The sequence below is a fragment of the Haliotis asinina genome, chromosome 1 (assembly GCF_037392515.1).
Source record: "Haliotis asinina isolate JCU_RB_2024 chromosome 1, JCU_Hal_asi_v2, whole genome shotgun sequence".
In the NCBI taxonomy this organism is placed as follows: domain Eukaryota; kingdom Metazoa; phylum Mollusca; class Gastropoda; order Lepetellida; family Haliotidae; genus Haliotis; species Haliotis asinina.
Window position 1 is genome coordinate 88725527 of NC_090280.1, and position 19502 is coordinate 88745028.

Here is a 19502-nt window from a genome sequence, read left to right on the forward strand (position 1 = left end):
ACCTGACTTTGACCAGCTGACCAAAGTTAGAATGTCCAGTAATTTCAAAGGCTGTCAGTCATCATGCAGATTTTAATATCAATTTTCTAATTGCCTCAGTCAGTTTTATTTCTCCTTGAAAAAGATTACTGCTTCACAGTGACAGTGAGGTGTTGTCGAATAAAAATTAGCAGGTTTGGAAAACCTCAGGCCAGAAATAGTGACACTGATGCATTGAGATATCCTCTACATTCCTGATTGGTTTTTAGGCTGCAAGGTCTTGCACACAGTGAAAAAAGTGATCAGCCTTTTGTGGTGATCAGGAGGTCACATATATTGGTGGGTGATGGGTGGTGGGTAGCTGTTTAGTCATCAGACCCAATACCTCAGTTCAATGTCCCACATGGATACAAAGCATGAAGTGTGATATTGCTAGAATAAAGCTTGAATATTGCTTAAAGTATCATTAAACATTACTCCCTCATTCACTGTGTATGGTTTGACTGAGTCTGTATTGTTCTCGATGTAACTTAATGCTATAACCCTCTAGTTTGAATGGCCAATACTCATTAATGTGAATGGTTGCTGTGATATAATTGTAAAATTGTGAAGAACAAGGCAGCATTCACGGCATTCACTGCCACAGGGAGAACAATTCTGCACTTCTGATTTCATCAGGTTGGTAGTGTTGTGGATGAGACGTTTGCTCGTCATGCTGAAGACTTGGGTTCAATTCCCAGGGTTCAGTTGTTAAATATGTGAAGCTTGTTATCTGGGTCTCTGACTGTGGCATTGCTGAAAGATACATAGGACTATACTCACTGGTTGCAGAATAAAGTTTTCATTTTAATGACAGCCTTTGCTTTTTGTTTTCCAGCTCTTGATCTGCTCGACAAAATGTTGACATTCAACCCACAGAAGAGGATAACAGTAGAGCAGTCACTGTCTCACCCATACTTAGAGCAGTACTATGACCCAGCTGATGAGGTGAGATATGGGCAACGTCTACTGTCTCAGATGGGTAGCCTAGTTGTAAAAGCATTTCCTTTTCCTGTTGAAGATCTTGGTTCGATTCCACGCATGGATGCAAATCATGAAGCCCGTTTCCAGATGTAGCTAGAATATTGCTAAAAGTGGTGTAAAATCAAACATTTTCACATTAACATAGAGCTTGTGGATGAGGTTCACCTTTGCCACAGCTGATTACATGAGACATGAGGCTTCTGTTAGACTCCCCAACAGTTAGGTCCTTTTGATGATTTGTGTCTAGTCCCAGACTACTGTCCCAAGTGATCATTGGTCTTTGTTCAATTCCCCTACACAAGAATTGAAAGTCAACAATGATCAGCTTTGCTGAAGGTTCTCAACAGTAAACCAACGTGGTACTGATTCACCAATGACTTTCAGTTTCGAGAAGCACCCATAGCCTTTGGACTAAGGTAGAGCTTGGTGTGAGTCATGCATGAGTTTAAAAGACTGACCCATTCTCTTTCCTTTTTTTCAGCCTGTGGCAGAAGAACCCTTCACATTTGAGATGGAGTTGGATGATCTGCCCAAAGAGCGCCTAAAGGAACTCATCTTTCAAGAGACTATCCTCATCAAGGAGAGAGCAGACAAGCAGCTCTAGAAGGTAATGACCACTCTCACCCAGTAGGGTAGCCTTATGGTTCAAGTGTTTGCTTGTCATGACAGTTTGGTTCCCAATCGGGGCACAGTGCATGGAGCCAGTTTCTGGTCTCTGCTGCTGTGATGTCTGGAGTATTGCTAAATGTTGCATAAAACCGTACTCACCCACTATATGCAAATAGTTGTACATCTCCACACTCAACTCGCTCAGTGACCCATACTTGTCGAAAAAGGCAACTAACTTGCTGAGTTGGTTTACATGATATTCTTTGCTCATGCTGTTGATCACTGGCTTGTTTAGTCCAGACACATTTATTTAGAGACCATGGTTATACAGCTGGAATTGTGTTGAGTGCGGTGTTAAACAACGCACAAACCAATTAATAACAGCAGTATTTACACATGACTGACATAGTGCTTGTTTTCTCCATATCCTGCTAATTTTGCATAAGCCATTAGTCCATGTCAACCCACGTTAACCTGTGGAATGTTGTCACTGATATTTCTCACGCTAACAACCACTGCTTTCCTACAGATGCAAATATTAACAGGCTGAAATATTGCTAATTGCAATATAGAGTTCATTCATTGGCCAGCATGCCGGGGCACAGCTGTGCCTTGAGTATAAAGCCAATTAGCCCCATTGGGGATCTCAAATTAGAAATAATTCCCAGCAGCCACAGGCAGGGTGTAGTTGTAATGAATTGAGTGGTCAAATTCTGAGACTTGGTTTGGTATGTGTCCTCCTTACCACGACAACATAGATTTTGACTCATCATATCTATATCTATCACTGAAATCAGTGCTGAGACGGGTCTAAATTTTCTACCCACTTACTCCACCCACTATTACCCTACCCTAAACGGCCATACCCAGATAGCTGTTATGTCAATTCCTGACATCATATTTGTAAGAAAAGGCAATGCATTCCTAAGCTTGGAGGCTGAAAGTTGGTCTTTTTTTCAATGTCTTAACCATGTATTATGTTTAAAAGAAGTGCCTTTTATTATGTCTTCAAGGAAAATATGTATTGTACAACCTTTTAATCATGAAAGAATAACATATTACATTGTGTAATTTATTAATCATGCAAAACAACATGAATATCCTGCAAAGTTTTGTCGTTGAAAAAGTGTGGGTCTAGTTCAGAGGAGATGGATGTGATCATTATATTTTTTACTTTTCCAGGCCAGATTCGGATTTATTAGAAACCATATTCCTAACAAAATGAAGAATCCAAGGACAGAACATTGAAGAACATCAGAGTGAGCTTCAATTTGATGCCGCTGGCCATGCACATTACATGTCCATCAAGTACAGCATATGATGGATTCAGGGGAGATAACTCTGATTACTACTTCCTGTATAGATGGCCGCATCTGCTGTGGCAGTCTCTCACTGTTTGATATTGTCTTACTGTCCTTAGCAGGAAGCGTAGCTGTGAAGACAGATGATGTAAGAAGACCATATTCACTGTGTCCAAACAGTTCTCTTCTAGATGACCAGATCAAGAATAATGAGCAGCACTCCCTCACTATGATAAAGCTTGGTTGCTCTGACCAGTCAGCTGGATTTTTGCTCTCGGAAATTGTCAGGAAAATGTCATGGAAAAAGATTCCCATCTGTTTTTCACAGATGTTTTTTCTTAGATAGATATTTCAGAATTCACTACTGAGAATTTCATGGTAGAGAGTTATTTTTCACAAAAAACAACAACATATAACAATTGTTTTAGATGATTTACAAGAAGAAGCTGTATTAAGTGTTGGTGCTGTGTATGCATTCCATATAAAGGGATGTTCAATGGCCTTTAGTTCAAGGATTCTGATTGTTGAATACCGAAGTGTGCATTATAAGGAGGAACCAGTTGTTGTTATAGCGAGGGAGGGCTGTGATCTTGTTTGGTCCGTTGTTATTTGCAGTCTACGATTGGTCCAATTGTGTATACATATGTTGATGTTGTCATGTGGATTTTTCAGTCCTCGTTATCATCTTGCAAAGAACAAAACTTTTGTACCAATATTATTAAATAGGACTGTGTTGTTACCACTTCTTAGCTATACTGCTGTGGAGAATACTGAAAGCAAGATATTTTTTTGAAAAAGATTTCACCTTTTGTCAAATGTTCTTCCTTTCCAAAGAAAATCAATTTGGGCCAGGACATTTTGCAATTCAACATAGGTGAGAGATCCTTTTGAAAGGAGCGTATGGTGCTTACTTTGAAGAATTTCGGGACCAGATCACGGATGACATTATCCTCTCTCCAGATTAAAATATTGACAGTTTTCACAAGTTTGTTTATTTCCACGAAATCTATTTTGTGTGGTGCACATTTTTGACGAATCCACCGTGGGAGAATTTTCAGTAGTGACACATGAACTGAGGAATAGATGAGTTGATAACTGCAGGTGATAATTGACACCAGTATGAATAAGATTGTATATCATCTTGATCATTTTCTCATCGCCAGTATTGTCCTGACCTGAAGACTTTTGTTATTTTGTGGTGAGGTCCACTTTGAAAAAAAATATTAGAAATCCCTTGGGTTTGGGAGGGGGTTTTGTTGGTTTTTTGGGTTTTTTTGAGTCCATCGGTGTAATGGAAGATTGTCAGAAACTCTTTTTCTACATGACAAATAAAATTGGTTTAAACAATTTTTAGAAAATTTTAAACTGTTAAAAATATTTGAGATATGTGACAAAATTGAATTGTTAGTGATTCTACTTTCCCTGAAACATATTGTCATCGCCACTGTCTTATAAACGTGGTTGTGCCTGTGCTTGTGCTCTCATTAAAGTCTTTGATTTAAATAAGAATACAAACTTTGAAAGATTATTTTATGGAATCTTTAGAGAATAACTGATAATTGATTCCTCCTGAAAACGACTTGTCACCAGCTCAATCACATTAGACAGTGACATATTATAAGTACAATTTTAACGTTTACTCATAGTCACTTTATTATTAGTGGTTGTCTTCAGATAGCATATACAAAACTGAAGCTGTTATTGTTTCTCTTCTTGAAGTATACATTTTGTAAATCACAAATTCTACTTCAGTATTGTGCTTGTGATAAACTACTCCCACAAGACTGATTCCAATACTGTTTGTTATCCTTGTTTTATTTACTGGGCAAAAAAGGTTGGGATCATGTATATTTTTGTGAATATTAAAATGACATTTTGACAGTTCTACATACAAGAAAATGTCCCTAAACTACTCTTGATCCCTAAGATTTTGTGTTGAGTATAAGTGCTATTTCCGCTTCCTCCATTATAATGTCTTACAGTTTTGATAAATGTGTATTTAAATTTGGAGAAATATATCAATATATTATATTATATATATGTGATACTACACAAGTACCGAATTTTGCTGTTTTTTGTACGAGCAAAATTACTATCTTTATTTCACATTACACATAGTTAGTTTTTGTCCCTGCTGTGACTACCAACCATATCAGACGTATCTTCAGTAGGACTGCCTATGAGTCTTTCTAAAGTCTTTCTGTATGATGTTTCTGAATTTGTGTGTTACATACTGCCAAAATGACTTGTTCTTCAAGACATACCATGTGTATTGTTTTGTCAGTGGAAGCATGAGTTGTGTACTATCAGCATCTTGTCTCAAGTTGGTGTTCAAATGAGAGAAGGTTGCGTAAACACTCGGATAAATACCCCTGCAGTCCAGTAAACTCTCACCCCAAATCCTTCCATAATACCTATTAGAGAATAAAGCGAATAAGTTAGCAACAATTCTCAAGAGAAATGAAGATGCCAGGATAAAAAGCAAATGTAGAGTAACGTTTTGTGTTGTCGATGACAAATGGAAACAGTTTCAGCATTATTTCAAATCACAGTCCTGTCATATCCCTTACCCTCCCAAACCAAATGTCTGAACCTTTAGAATGAATCTCAAAGATTTATGAAAATTGGTGAAGTCAGTCGAAGAGCAATTAGTTAGGAATGTTATTTTAATAGTATCTGAAATGATGAAAAGTTGACACAGTATTGTGAAAAGTGGCGGAAAACTTAACTCACTCCTTTCAGGTAGAGGCTGTTTTAGAATTAAAATCGCTTTGTAGTTTTGGACAGTGACTTTAGTTTAATGATGAAGAAACAATGTTTCATTTGGCTGCTTTATGTAGAATTTAGCTAGGTTCGAATCTAGACATGCCTGATGTAATATTTTCTTTTTGACATTGACTGCGGTATTTATTTAAGTTTTTACCAAACTTGATCATTCTCATGTTCTGTGTGAAGTTATACATTAGTTGACAATATACATTTCATTTCCTGTTTGGTGTTTCGTTGCAATGTGTAGCATCACAGATGTGTGAAGATGCCGGGCAATGACATATCCTTCTCTAAAACACTTCGTGTGAAATCAAGGCACAACTGGACCAATTGTTACTGGGTCTGTGAAAAAAATGGCTGCTTCTCCTGGCTGGATGTTTTTGCATTCTTTTACTGGCAAACAAGGATAAGTTGGACTGGCACAAAGAACACGATTACGAGAAGTAGGCTGTGCATGGTAATGAGCAAACAAGTCTGATCAGTGAAGGGTAGAGCTGATGTTGGCTAGTGCATGTGCAGTGCATGATGATGAAATTGATTTCATGCTTGCTGCCACACGAATTGCTCATAAGACTCTCACATGGTCAAAGTAGCAACTACACTTCTTCTTGGACAACTTGGGGCCTAATCGCTCAAAATGGTAAGCGCCAGTGGATGGCACCCATGCATGCTAATACGGGTCAATTGTCAGGTTGGTGCTCAACTTATACGTGTTTGCCAGTAGTATTTGGATTTCAGACATTTACATTTGTCGTTACTAGAGATACCATACTGATACCTGTGGTGGGCTGTTAGGTTGGAATTTCACCAACAAACTGTGCTCATGGTTCTCCTCAAACATACAGGTGACATATGACAAAATTGTTTAGAATAACTGAAACACCAAAAACCAGCTGAGTTCTAAATTCTGGTCTTGTTCCAAAACATCTGAAAAGAATAAGAATCTGAAGACAGGGATATGTGAACGGGATGATATGATTCGTCAGTCCTCCGTCTGTATCAGGGATAATGGCACTAGATTATTTCTTGTTCCATTGTGGATATGTAAATTCTTTTGCCTGTGTAGAACTGACCCAGTTTGTCATTAATAATGTGGAAATTCTGCCATATTGCTAACCATGTGAAGAATTCTACCACATGTTGCTAACCATTTGAATATTCTACTTTTTGTAGCTAACTTGATAACATTGGGAAGAGTTTTAGCAGAAAACGTTTGAAATATTTGCCACATGAGAGACAATCATGCAGTAGAATATTGAGTTCTGAAGAGTGACATAGGGCTTAAGACTGAGTTACCATAGTTACTAATTTATATCATAGGAACAGCGTGTAACTGTTTGCAACATCCTAAACACCACACTCTGCTTTAATTTAAGTTGTGTTTTTTATTTTTACATCTCAGTATAACATCCAATATATGCTTTATCATAGACGCTACACATTGCTGTAACATTGTAATATGTCCGTGGCACAGTGCTGTTCTTAGTACACATTATCCTTAACAAACGAGAGGCTTTTGTGTAAATTTTGCCCACTTTCAAATTGCTTATATTTTGTTACATAGAAATATTCATACATTTATGAGGACTAAATGCATGTTGATGTTGCTTGTGACTTAACAATGAATGGAGGTTGTCTTGGATACTTTGCTTTGTTGCAGATATCACCTCTTTTACTATAATATGGCTGATCTAAATAAACCATCTGACCTTGAATGATGAACTGTTCTGCATGAGATAAGGTGGTCGTCTTATCGATCAATCATGCAGAGGTCAAGGTGACCACGTGATATTCTGAAGGTCAAGGTAACCTATAATCTTAGAGGTCAAGGTAATCTGTCATCTAAAGGTCAAGGTGATCAGCGATCACCCAGAGGTCAAGGTGATTATTCGATTTTCCAAGGTGACTGTACGCAAGTATAGTAGGCAAGTGTGATGGGCAGGACTGTCAATTGATACAGTGAATACTTGGAAAATATTTAATATGTTATTTATAGTGAATTACTCGTGTATATTTTTTCTTCTTCCCCAGTTGATGTGATATGATGTCATACTCTGAATACGCCCATATCTGTACCATTCCAGTCACTGTTCATCTGTTACTGGGGTGAAATGATCCATCAAAGTTTGCAGCATGGGACACAGGTCAAAACTGTTCCGTGCTTCATCATCTTCGGTACAAGTTTTTGTAGATTTAAAACGGCAAGGGTCATGAGATGGTTTAATATGTGCAGATTGCTGGGAGGATTCATATCCTCCATGCTAGTGTTCTGTTAATTGTGAGTTTGAATCCCAAATTTTGCATGTTATGAACATTGATTTGCCTGCTCCAGCCCATGGATTTATGTCAAAGGCTTTCACAAGAGTTTTTCGCACAAGACCCATTTTACTTCAGCCTTTCCACCAGAATTGTGTCAATCGTAATGAATATACTTGTAACTGAATAGAAATATATCAAAGTTGTGTTTTTTCATACTATTCTGGAGTGAAGCTTAATACTGCCTTGAGTATGTGGTTTAGTACATCTTTAAGAAAGGTTTGAGTTTGTCAAAAACACCAAAGTTGTGGATATCCATGACTGTCTGTGCATGCTGATCCCCAGTAAGTCAACCCTTTAATCCTGGGTTGTCCTGCCTTCAGTGTTTCATAATATACGTTCCCTCACAGTTTTATCTTGATAATGCTGTTTGATGTATTGCTGGTTTGTGTATGTGTTTTATGAATTGTTATGTGTTGCTTTGGTGAATCGTTTCATCCCCTTTTCTTGTTTATATCATCATTTCACTGAGTACAGCTCCAAATGCATTTCTATATGTACGAAAATAAATCTTGATGCAATCCTCCATTCTGTTACTTTGTGATACGAGCCGTACGTTTGCGCAGTGTTGTAAAGATCATGTGAAGAATCACGATGGCCATGTACATGACATAAAGTTACGAGTTGTTTCAATTTGTCATGAAATACAGCTCAATGCATTGTATTGAAGACCCGTCTTTGATGGGCATTTTGAAGTCAAGTGACCATAAACACATGCTGCTGACAAATAGAACAAAAGAAATTTTCCTGAAAAGTGTCACATATTTGCATCAAAAACAGGTTCAAATTTATGAAGTGTTTGCCAAAGTCAATGAGCCTTTTTGATGCATTATGATAAAAATTAAGCCTTTTTTAATTATCAATTAAAAAACTATTAATTGCGCTAAAAACATTTTTGAAAACAGGTTTAAGGTTACAGTTGAAACTGGTAGTTGTGTTGTCTGTTGATAAGCAGTACATTGATTGACAGTGAATCCAGACTGTGTTCATTTCACAGAGCCAAGCATGAAAACTTAGATTGGTGGTAGCATTTCTGTCTGCTTTTGTCTTTATTCATTGTTAACATTTCTGAAGTTTGAGGAAAAGGCTGGTCCTTTTGTAAATGATACAGTGTAACCAGAATAGGCAATGAAAGTATTCTTGGTTTGTTAATATATGTCCTATTCCAGAAAGTGACAATAATGGCCATTCTGTGGAGTTGCTCAACAGGGCTACAACAAGTCCGTAGTTATGGATTATAGCTTTGTAGGTTTAGGGCTACAACTGGCATACATCTGGCAGAGCATTGGCAGATCCAGAGCTGGGGTGCAAGGGTGCCCACTTTCATCCAAAAAATCTTTCTATATGACCATGGAAAGTCAGGTGAAAATAAAGTGTGCACCCCCTTTCTCAAATATCTGTATCAACCCCTGTAGAGTATAGAAATTACATGATTCTCTTAGTTAAGCAAAGCAGTGTAAGCCTATAGCCAGGGTTAGGTGTTTCAGTGTTAGGGTCTACACCAAGCATACACCTATAACAAAGCATAGGTATTACAACTGATTAATCTTAGGCTACAACAAGCAAAGGTCTTTTGTAGTGTGTACAGGAAGTAAATATGATGTATGTCTGTTGCCAGGTCAATTAATTGCAAGTTCAATGTCAGTGGGCTACAAAGGTGATTCACACCAGTGAAGCACAGGGCGCCGTTTCACAAAGCAATCGTAACACTACAACTGTCATAACTCCTACAGATTAATATAGACTTATGATAGTTTGAACGCTACAATATCTTTGTGGAACAGGACCCAGAACACTTTATAATTAGTAACCCAAGAACAACAGTCATCAATGAAGCGTTGCATTTGCAGAACAGATATCCTGGAACCCATAAAAAATACCCATTTTTTTCAAAGCAGTCTTTACCCATTGAAATATAAAAAATCCAACTTATTCTAATTTCAAATGAAATAAAATTTACTTTGGAATGTGTTTTGTAAGGTGAGTGGTCTGTAAACCAAGGGAAACAATGTACAGGATAACATGAGAATTGAAGGCCTAGTCTTGATCATTTGTTTGCATGAGGTTCCCAAGTAAGATAACAGTTCTGATGATACAGGGAGGTGGTGTAGCTTAATGGTTAAAGCGTTCGATCATCACACTGAGACCCGAGTTCAGTTCCCACATGGGTACAATGTGTTAAGCCCATTCTGGTATTTCCCACTGTAATATTGCTGGAATATTGCTAAAAGCTGTAAAACAATACTCACTCTGGAAAGAGATACAAGTACGTTCAGCATCTTCAATTCAATATTATACTACAGACTCCCAGGACAAGTACACTTTTTGGAGTAGGACTCAGGAGCTTGACATTGTGATTAGTTTCATGCCTGAGCTTAAATTCTCTTCATTTTGTCCCACATAAGTGTAATATATTTCATCAAGGTTTTATCAGATTTATGGCAGAGTAAACTAAGTATTGTTTAGATATGACTCCAATTACTCAGGTGAATAGCAACATTCTTCTGTCTCTGAAAGTATTAGTTTGCAAGAACAGCTGGTTTTAGGACATGTTTGAGACACGTTGACTATTGTATTCAATTTGATCAGACAGAATGGTCTCCTTGATGGCTAATGCCATTTACTATCCAGCTTGGTGCTACTCTTCGTAAAAAGCACTCAGCAATGTTTATAACCTGTGGTTCTTTCTTTGTACATGGTATATCAAGCTGAAATTACATCAAGAGAAACAAATGAAGGAAAATTCAAGAATTCCTTAAATATTTTCCAGGTTTCCTCACCAGCTTTGAATACCACTGTAGGAGGAAATCTGAAAATAAATAAAGGAACTAGTGTTCTCTTATTTGTTTCCCTCAGTACGTTTGTTGATATTTGATAAGCCATGTGACTTGGTATTGCATCAGTTGGTAGCATGTTTTGAACTGAAGGCCTTGTCATTGTTTTTCTACTGTTGCACAAAAACAATCGCTTGTCGTTATGTTGTGCTGACCGTTATGTTTTCGTAGTTACAAGGGTCTAGTGTAGAATTAAGTTGGATCGTGATTATGTCATGCTCTTTCCTGTCAGAGAGTGACACTGGACACGATTTGGTTTGTTTTGCTAATGACTTGATATTTGAAGCTTATGTATGTTTTTTAAACTGTGCCATTAAGCCACGTCAAGTTAATTATTTATTATACTCAAATTTTTTCTCAAATTAAGTACAATTCATTTTAGAATATATACTAACCAAGATTTGATAGGAAATGTCTGTAAACTACATAGAGACATAACCTTATCAAATGTTGAGTTTGACTTATCTGTAGAAGTCAAATTTATGTTCAAATTTAAATAAATGGGTATGTTTCATACTCTTACAAGTTTTGGCCTTTACAGTGATTTTACACAAAATAGATGATTATGAATATAATTGATAACTGATGTTGACTACAAACAAATCACCTCAGTAAACAGTGATGGGCAATATATGATGAACTCCTTGTGGCTTGATGGAGGTTATATCCCAAAGTTTGATGCAAAAGCAGATGTTTACAAATAGTATTTCTGATAAAAGGTTGAATATGTGTCCTGGGACGTAAAGATGTTAAGTCAAGCAAGTGCTGACTGAAGGAAAGAGGGCTGGTCAGTTATTAAAGGTGCATATGAAAGAGAAAGGTTGCAGGAAATGTGTTTAAACAATCATTAAGATAATATATTAAATTTGACTTAATTGTGCTATTTAATTATTTGTTTAAAACAATATTAATATAATGAAACAAATAATAAAGTGTGTCAGGGAACATCATGAAAGTGAACATTTAAGGTTGGATGAAAGCAATGAAAAGCAGTGTGAAACTAAATTCACTCTCTCACTAGTAAGACAGTGGGCATGCAATCTTTGGCACACCCCAGTAGTAAATGACCAGCCCATTATTGGTGTCTTGATTCCTTGGTTTACAGGTCAATATACCAATGTGACCAACACTGTCCAAATGACTTAATTCAACTCAACGTCTTGCAATGATGATCAGGTGCGTCTTTCTATACAAATCAACACTGAACACATGAGAATCAGCTTTTGTGTGTCACGTACAGAGAGATCTTTACTTCTTAAAAAGTACTAGTTATTAAACAACTAATAATACAAGACAATTTTATTTAATCTATGCTAGTTTTGAATAATTCATATTTTCAAAAACAATGTGGCCTAGAAACGTTCATGTCAATGAGCTCAGTGGAAGATTTGTGCTGTTTTGTGAAATATTTAGTTGAAAGATATAAGACTTCATGACTTGTACTTTTTTTTTTTTTCAAACTTTTGAATTTGGAATTGTTGGTTCTGTAAACCAAGAAATATGTAACAACACCTCGAGAGAAGTACAAGTTTGCAATACACAAGTTGATGTATTGTTTCTGTAGTGTTCAAATCTATGGCTGTCTATGACCCCAACAGTAGGTGTCATGATTAAACATGTTGTATCTTATTTTAAAGTTTAATTTTCAGTAATGTTATGTATATGGGTACTGCTTGTTGAAATTTATTTTTGGGTCCAGTTTTCTTGAACTTACAAAAAAAAAATATTGTCCGAACTTTAGACATTGTTGATGTATTCCTAGTTGACCTTGTATTGCCGCAGAATAAATTTCACATACCAAGAAGTGGTTGTTATTATTATTGGATATTTATTTAGCGCACACACCCATGCATTTGTTATCAATCTCAACTCCCTGGGGAGTATGCAACTCTTGCAGCCACTAGGCACGCCAAGTTTTTTTTGTGGCTCTCACATCATAACAAGGTACCCCGATTCACGACTGAGTGGACTGTGACACATAGGTTGTGTTTTTGTTGGATCAAACTTTTGACAACTGTTTGCAGGTTATGATCGGAATGTACCCTGACCTTGAATTTGAGTGAGTGTGTTTTGCTAAACGCTGCATCAGCAAACTTACAGCTATTCACGCTGAACCTTGAATTTGTTCTTCAACACCCATGAACATTTCAAGAACATGCCAAGAATATACTACCAGCAACCTTGCTAAGAGAACCTGAATTGAACCTCACTCTAAAGCATAGGGGGGTCTCCCCAAGACCAGCAGGTTGATGGTTTGACCCACCTGCCTCAAACCATTAGATTTTAAAAGACAGTAGCTGTTCTTAGCCTGCCTTGTCTTCAGCCTTTACAGGAGAAAACAAACACTAGGCATGTCATGATCATTATGCTGCACTGGAAGTGCGAGTTTTTGTTAAATCATGGCTGAATGATATCTCTGTGCGATAACACAACAAATCTGTCTAAAAAAATCTAGTGGATTGTTGACCAATAGCTTGACAATCAGATGCACTCAACTCATAATTTCACTTCACTTCATGTTTATCCAGTAGATTATTGAACATAAGAGAACAAAAGACCTCTGTGAACATAGACCCTTTAATCATTAGGTTTAGTTTCATTGATGGGTGGTTCAGCTGCTTCAGAATGCTCTTGCTTCATCTCAAGAGCAGGCGGCATCTCAGTGGGAGCCTGGGGCACCTTACTGTCTCTGAACAAACTGGTGGAAGGAGGGAAAGGGTCATCGCTAGGTTCATATGAAGGTCGTAGTGGAGTACCTGTAGAACTGACCGGTCGGCGTGACCCTCCCGGTCCAGGACTTCCTGACATGCCCAGTCGGAATCGTGCTGGACTTGCAGGTGACCTTGACATCCCTCGTCGAGCTTCTTTGATGGCTGCCTTTTCAATCTGCTGATGTCTGATCTTGTTCAGAACATTATCCATACTTGCAACCTTTTTCTGGCTCCTTGGCGTTGTTTTGCTTCCTAATAGACACACATAAAGTCTTATTACAAATTCAATGTTACTGATTTTTTCCCACAACATGATTGTCTGGCATAAACAGTTTTGAAATAACAATGTGTACAACACTACTTTTCTTAGCTTTTTCATATTTATGTCAAGTACAATATTAAATTAAACATAAATTTCAAGTCTTCCTGCACTGTGTATGAGACGCGTTGCACATTTACAAGTTCCCACACATGGAATACAAAGGTTTCTTCTGAATGACTCACATATGGCTTCATTCTGGTGTAGTCATGTGTAAGTATTTTTAGTCAGATTATGGCAATGACCGTTCATAAACCACAAAGTACTATAAATCTTGAAATCAAGTCGTAGATACACTGTTCTTCACAACATACCTGAAGTAGTAGATATACATTCCCTAACAACAGACCCAGAGTAGTAGATACACATTCTCTAACAATAGACCCAGAGCAGTTGATACACATTCCCTAACAACAAACCCATAGAAGTAGACACACATTTCCTAACAACAAACCTGGAGTAGTAGATACAAATTCCCTAACAACAAACCTGGAGTAGTAGATACACATTCCCAAGCAACAAACTTGGAGTAGCAGCTACACATTTCCTAACAACAGACCTGAAGTAGTAGATACACATTCCCTAACAACAGACCTGGAGCAGCAGATACTCATTGACTAAAAACAAACCTGGTGTCCTCCTTGGGGTGGGTTTTGCAGATGCTTCTGATCCGAAATCATCAAAGTCAAATTCACTGATCTCAGGAGCTCTGTAAAATTGATCAAATAATGATTAGTGATTTCTGGAAAATGAGCAAAAATGACTTGGACATATATTACAGCATGTCAACTTCAGTGATAAGATCCGTGTTACAATGACTGTAAGCAAATTGTTAAATTAAGGGAGTTGTGATCATATATCATCAAAAAAAGTAGGGGATATTGGATTTACATGATAGATAAAACACAAATGATGAAGCCAAGAAGGAAACAGGTGATGAAGAAAAATTAAGGGAAAATGTGAGGATTCATTTCATTCCTTTGGAAATGTTTCATCAGTATGTATGTACATACTAGGCCACGCCCTTGCACCCTTTGCACACTGTAACTTGATATTGTGCACTTTTGAAATACTAGCAGGCCCTGGTGCACTCAAGACATTAAATATAAATCTGAAATGCTTTTGACTGTTTTCAGTCAAAATCAACTAAAGCAAACTTCAAAATGCAGGCTTAGTTTAACTGTAACAAAATGTCCTTCCTCTGTCAAACAAATATTGTTTTGAGTATCAAGAACTCTGCACATCACTTTCAATAGCAATCTGTACATATCAATGTTAATATTGTTTTGAGAAAATCTGATGTGCTTTGTAAAACAGATTCCAATCGGCTGGTTTCTTTGAGAGAACCAATCATGTTGCCCATTTCAATAGAGAAATGTGTTTACAAAATAATGCTGTTTGCACAGCCAATTATTGAACAAGTACGCTCAAAAGCTATACCGAATCTACAGATCAAATATCCTTAATCAAGGCAGTGAATTTAAGTTGATGCTTAGCAATGAAAAATCATTTTCTTACAATCAGGTAATATCAGTTCTTATTCTCAAAATCAGATTCAAAGTATAAACTGAACACTTGTTACACTTAATATTTTCTCATAAATGAGGCAACTACATGGTCCTCAACCTTCCAGTTTGTCATTTTTCATTGTTAAACATCACTGTTGTTTCAGTGTGGTAGTTTTCTTTCAAATCTATTTTGAATTAATCTTAACTGTTAACTTAATGTTGAACAAATCTTGGTTTCATTTCCTTTGCTCATATTGTTGACCTTCCCTGTATTGGACATCAAATACTGTATATCAACGATAAGTAAGTGAACTCAAATTAATGACTATGAAGTACTGCTTGTCCAACAACTGACTTACAGTTGCAGTGGACATGACATGACCCACACTATTTTCTAAATGGCCCACAAAACTGAGAACAGGGGGGTCATAGGCACACTTTTTATCAAGGCTACAAATAGAATGTCCACTGTATATATATTACTTTTTCTCTATTGCATTGTCATTGGCTAGTGGTGTGCTTGCAAAATGGAATATCCCCTACTTATTTTGAATGGTATAGTAGCAACAACATTACTTTATGGTTCTCAATTGCACAGATCGATATTCATGTTGTTGATCACTGGATTGTCTGGTCCACACTTGATTATTTACAGACCGCTGCCATATAGCTGGAATATTGCTGAGTGTGGCGAAAACTAAACACACTCACTCCAGGTCACTATAACCACGATGCCTACTTTATTTCTTCTTCTTTGGAGTCATCATCACTGTACATATCTTCCTCGTCTCCAATATCATAGTCAGTGCTTCCTTTCTCCGGGGATGGCGGTCGCCTCCCAGGACACTTCCACCGTAGCTCCAACACCTTGTCCTTTTCGAGTTTTTCAAACATAGCCAGAATGTCCTTGGCATCAGGGGTCCATTCAACTGGGGCAACCTTCTGTTCGTCGGTGCCTCCCTCTTCATCGCTGCCTTCAACGAACCAGTCATCATCAGATGCTGCTGCTGCAGTTATGCCTCCACCGAAAACCATGGCTTGAATGATTATTGATGCAAACTGTCTGTAATTGTACTGCTTCTAACAGTTCCACATCAGGTTGATCATCCTCACAAGACTGTCCATTAATACATATAACACATTGCACAATGGTTTCTACAGGGATGAATGGTCTGGACGATGTCAACTTTTCCCCATTTCAAATCTGAAAAGAGAATTATTTTGTGTTCATAGTTGCAGTCATGATAATATTATACCAACCCGTGGGACTGGAAGACACTTCATTATGTTCGCATTTCACTCAGTGAGGATTTGGTTAAGTTAAGAAAGCAAAGGATGTTATTTGATTGCAAGGAAATGAACTGATCTGTTAAACATGTTAAACATTGTAAATGTGATCATGTAAACAAAATTAATACTGATTACACAATGCCATTTAGAAAGTGGTTAAACTTAACATATGTCACACAATGCCATTTAGAAAGTGGTCAGATTTAACATATGTTACATTTGACCACTTTCTAAACGGGACCTGTGAAGGTCCCGTGGTAGTAGAATAGGCCTTCAGCAACTCATCCTTGCCATATATGGCAACTATGCTTGTTGTAAGACAGTAAGAGGCAACTAACGGGATCGGGTGGTCAGACTCGCCCTCTTGGTTGACACATGTCATCGGTTCCCAATTGTGCAGATCAATGCTAATGTTGCTGATCATTGGATTGTCTGGTCCAGACATGATTATTTACAGACCACCACCAGATTGCTGGAATATTGCTGAGTGTGGCGTAAAACTAAACTCACTCACTTTCTAAATGGCATTGTGTGGTCACAGCTTTCAGCTGTGGGAACCATGCCAATTTACATCTATCAGAAAGGTATACAAAGTACGCCGTCTGGACTATCAGTTGCCCGACTTTCATTTTTGTGGAAGTCGCGGTTTGTGTGCTGGCGATTAGGGGCCTGACTCTGAGGTTGCGGGTTCAATTCCTGGATGGGAATCAACCAAAAAAAGGACTAGAATTTGTACTTTACAAATATATCCCAAATATGACGTATGTTACAAAATTAGCATTTAGGTTTTTATACGGTACTGGCTCAGAGGCTGCAAAACAGTTATCGACATATTTTATCCGTATTCGTGGTATTTAGATCTACAAAATTACTCTTCCGTTCATAAAATTAATGAAACAGAATTAATTATGATACTACATTAGCTATTCAACATGTTTACAGATGTGTCTATCACGTGCACTACCATATCGTGTTTTTATATCACAGCGGCAGGGAATGATGGCAGTATAAATACCGTCACGATTTTTGGAGAGCGAGTCTAATCCTGCAAAACACGCAAAGAAATTGGAGTAGCGAACATACCTGATAGGAATGATTAAATATAACTTAGCAATTTATTTGTTCTGCATACACAATCTCAGATGTCCCACAAACGAAAACAAATTCCCTCACCGTTTCAATCGACGTTGTTTTCCTCTTACCCGCAAAATCTCTTCTTTGAAGAGTTCCACAAGGGGGCCTACTCTTGAGACATTTTGAAACACTCGTAAAATACCATAAACTCGTTTAAAGAAACCAGGTGACATAATCTGAACATGCAGAGTCAAAATATTTACATGATTAGTTAGCTTTTCTAAATAAGCTAGACCAATAGGTTGTTGATTGTCCCCGACATACGAACTAAACCAACGTGTCCGTGCCTCCAGTTTATTATGTATCAAATGTTTGTCACATACATAAGTCGGAAGTAAGTCCCCTTGGGGCTGGGGAGTTGGGGGCTGGGGTTGGGGGTGTCATCACTTTTGTACACATGTATAGGTATGTGTGTCGGGGGGTCGTTGAGTGCTTAAGTGTCGACGCGGAGACCTGTAGGTGCAATATGTCGCCCGTCGCGCCATACTTACACACGTTAAATATGGCAATTGTTTTCACATTGCCTAGTTCTCGAAGTTAAACAGGATACAAGGTCGACAGGGGTTACTATATAGAGCCCTAGTGGCAGTTTTATCATGTTAGAAGAGCATATATGCTTTTCTGAAATACGTGTTCGTTTATTGCATTGCCTTTTGGAAGATGAATTACCATGGTGACACCCTCGACACATATGACCGTTGACCCTGTTAGATCGGTTAACACGATGTCGTGAAGTCTTGGAACCATTTCTGGCATTGTGAGGTGACATGCCTTCCCGAATGTGAACTTTTTCAGAACTTTTGCTAGCCAGCGTTAACCACGATAACGGCATCCTTATGGCAGTATGGGAAATGCGACTCACATGCTTGACAAAGATACAAGAAGCTGTATCGAAACGTCGCCCCACCTGATTAAAGAAGTTGCTCATCCATAAATCCAGATGAATTTGACTTATAACAATAAACTAAATCAAATAAAGCGAAATTAAGATAGCGAATCCTCTTAATTTTACCTTGCCAATTGCACATTTAAATCTCATAATTTTATTCAGTTTTGGATAAAAGTTGTTAATGAGAGGCCCGGGAACCAGGGTGTATGACGGGTTTGTATTATAAAGGGGCTAAGCGCAGTAGTTGGAACAGGGAAACGTGCGGTGCGTGAAGAGCGTTAACTTAGACCAGCTCTCGGTGATTCCAGCAATATCGCTGCGGGGAACACCAGACTGTGCCTACGTGGGGGAAACTAACCCGGGGTTTCGGCGTACCGTTGAACGTTTTAACCAGTAATCTACCCCTAACCCCCACCTCCGAAAAAAGCATTTCGTACTGGTGTACTTTGTTTACTATGTTTACAATTCTAAGAATAGTTCAGTGTCATGGGCGCATTTGTACCCATGATAGCGTTGACGCACAGGAACCATACTATTTTCCAATTCATCACAGGTAAAGATAAGTATTATACATTTTATTTCATCTACAACGTCAGTTGGACCCAGCAAAATCACACGCTTTATGTTTATTTTCCGACGTTTGAATTACAGCAATCAGAAGAATAACAACACGGCTTTTGTTGTAAGAACCACTCCTGACACAGAGTTTCTGTCTAGAGCCCGAGGGGTGACACACATGTTGACTGTCTTCTGATCCAGGGGCAACGACAACCCCTGACACACCTGCGCCACCTACGTCATCGCCGGTAGCTATGTAATC

General features: G+C 38.0%; 2 protein-coding genes across 2 annotated transcripts in view; one reads left to right on the forward strand and one right to left on the reverse strand.

Annotated features, from left to right (window-relative positions):
- Nucleotides 1-8523, forward strand: part of LOC137254966 (mitogen-activated protein kinase 1-like) — a 51404-nt gene extending 42881 nt beyond the window's left edge. The window contains exons 9-11 of the mRNA XM_067792566.1: nucleotides 857-966; nucleotides 1484-1609; nucleotides 2794-8523. Of these exons, the coding sequence (XP_067648667.1) occupies nucleotides 857-966; nucleotides 1484-1606 (233 nt within the window). The 3' untranslated portion in view covers nucleotides 1607-1609; nucleotides 2794-8523. The remainder of the gene's footprint in view (nucleotides 1-856; nucleotides 967-1483; nucleotides 1610-2793) is intronic.
- Nucleotides 8524-13394: 4871 nt separating this feature from the next.
- LOC137255015 (PAXIP1-associated glutamate-rich protein 1-like) lies at nucleotides 13395-17888 on the reverse strand. The gene is made up of 4 exons (XM_067792569.1): nucleotides 17833-17888; nucleotides 16109-16573; nucleotides 14491-14570; nucleotides 13395-13794 (listed from the first exon to the last, which is right to left on the reverse strand). The coding sequence occupies exons 2-4, from the start codon at nucleotides 16402-16404 to the stop codon at nucleotides 13409-13411; spliced, it is 762 nt and encodes a 253-aa protein (XP_067648670.1). The 5' UTR covers nucleotides 16405-16573; nucleotides 17833-17888; the 3' UTR covers nucleotides 13395-13408.
- Between the last annotated feature and the right edge of the window lie 1614 nt (nucleotides 17889-19502).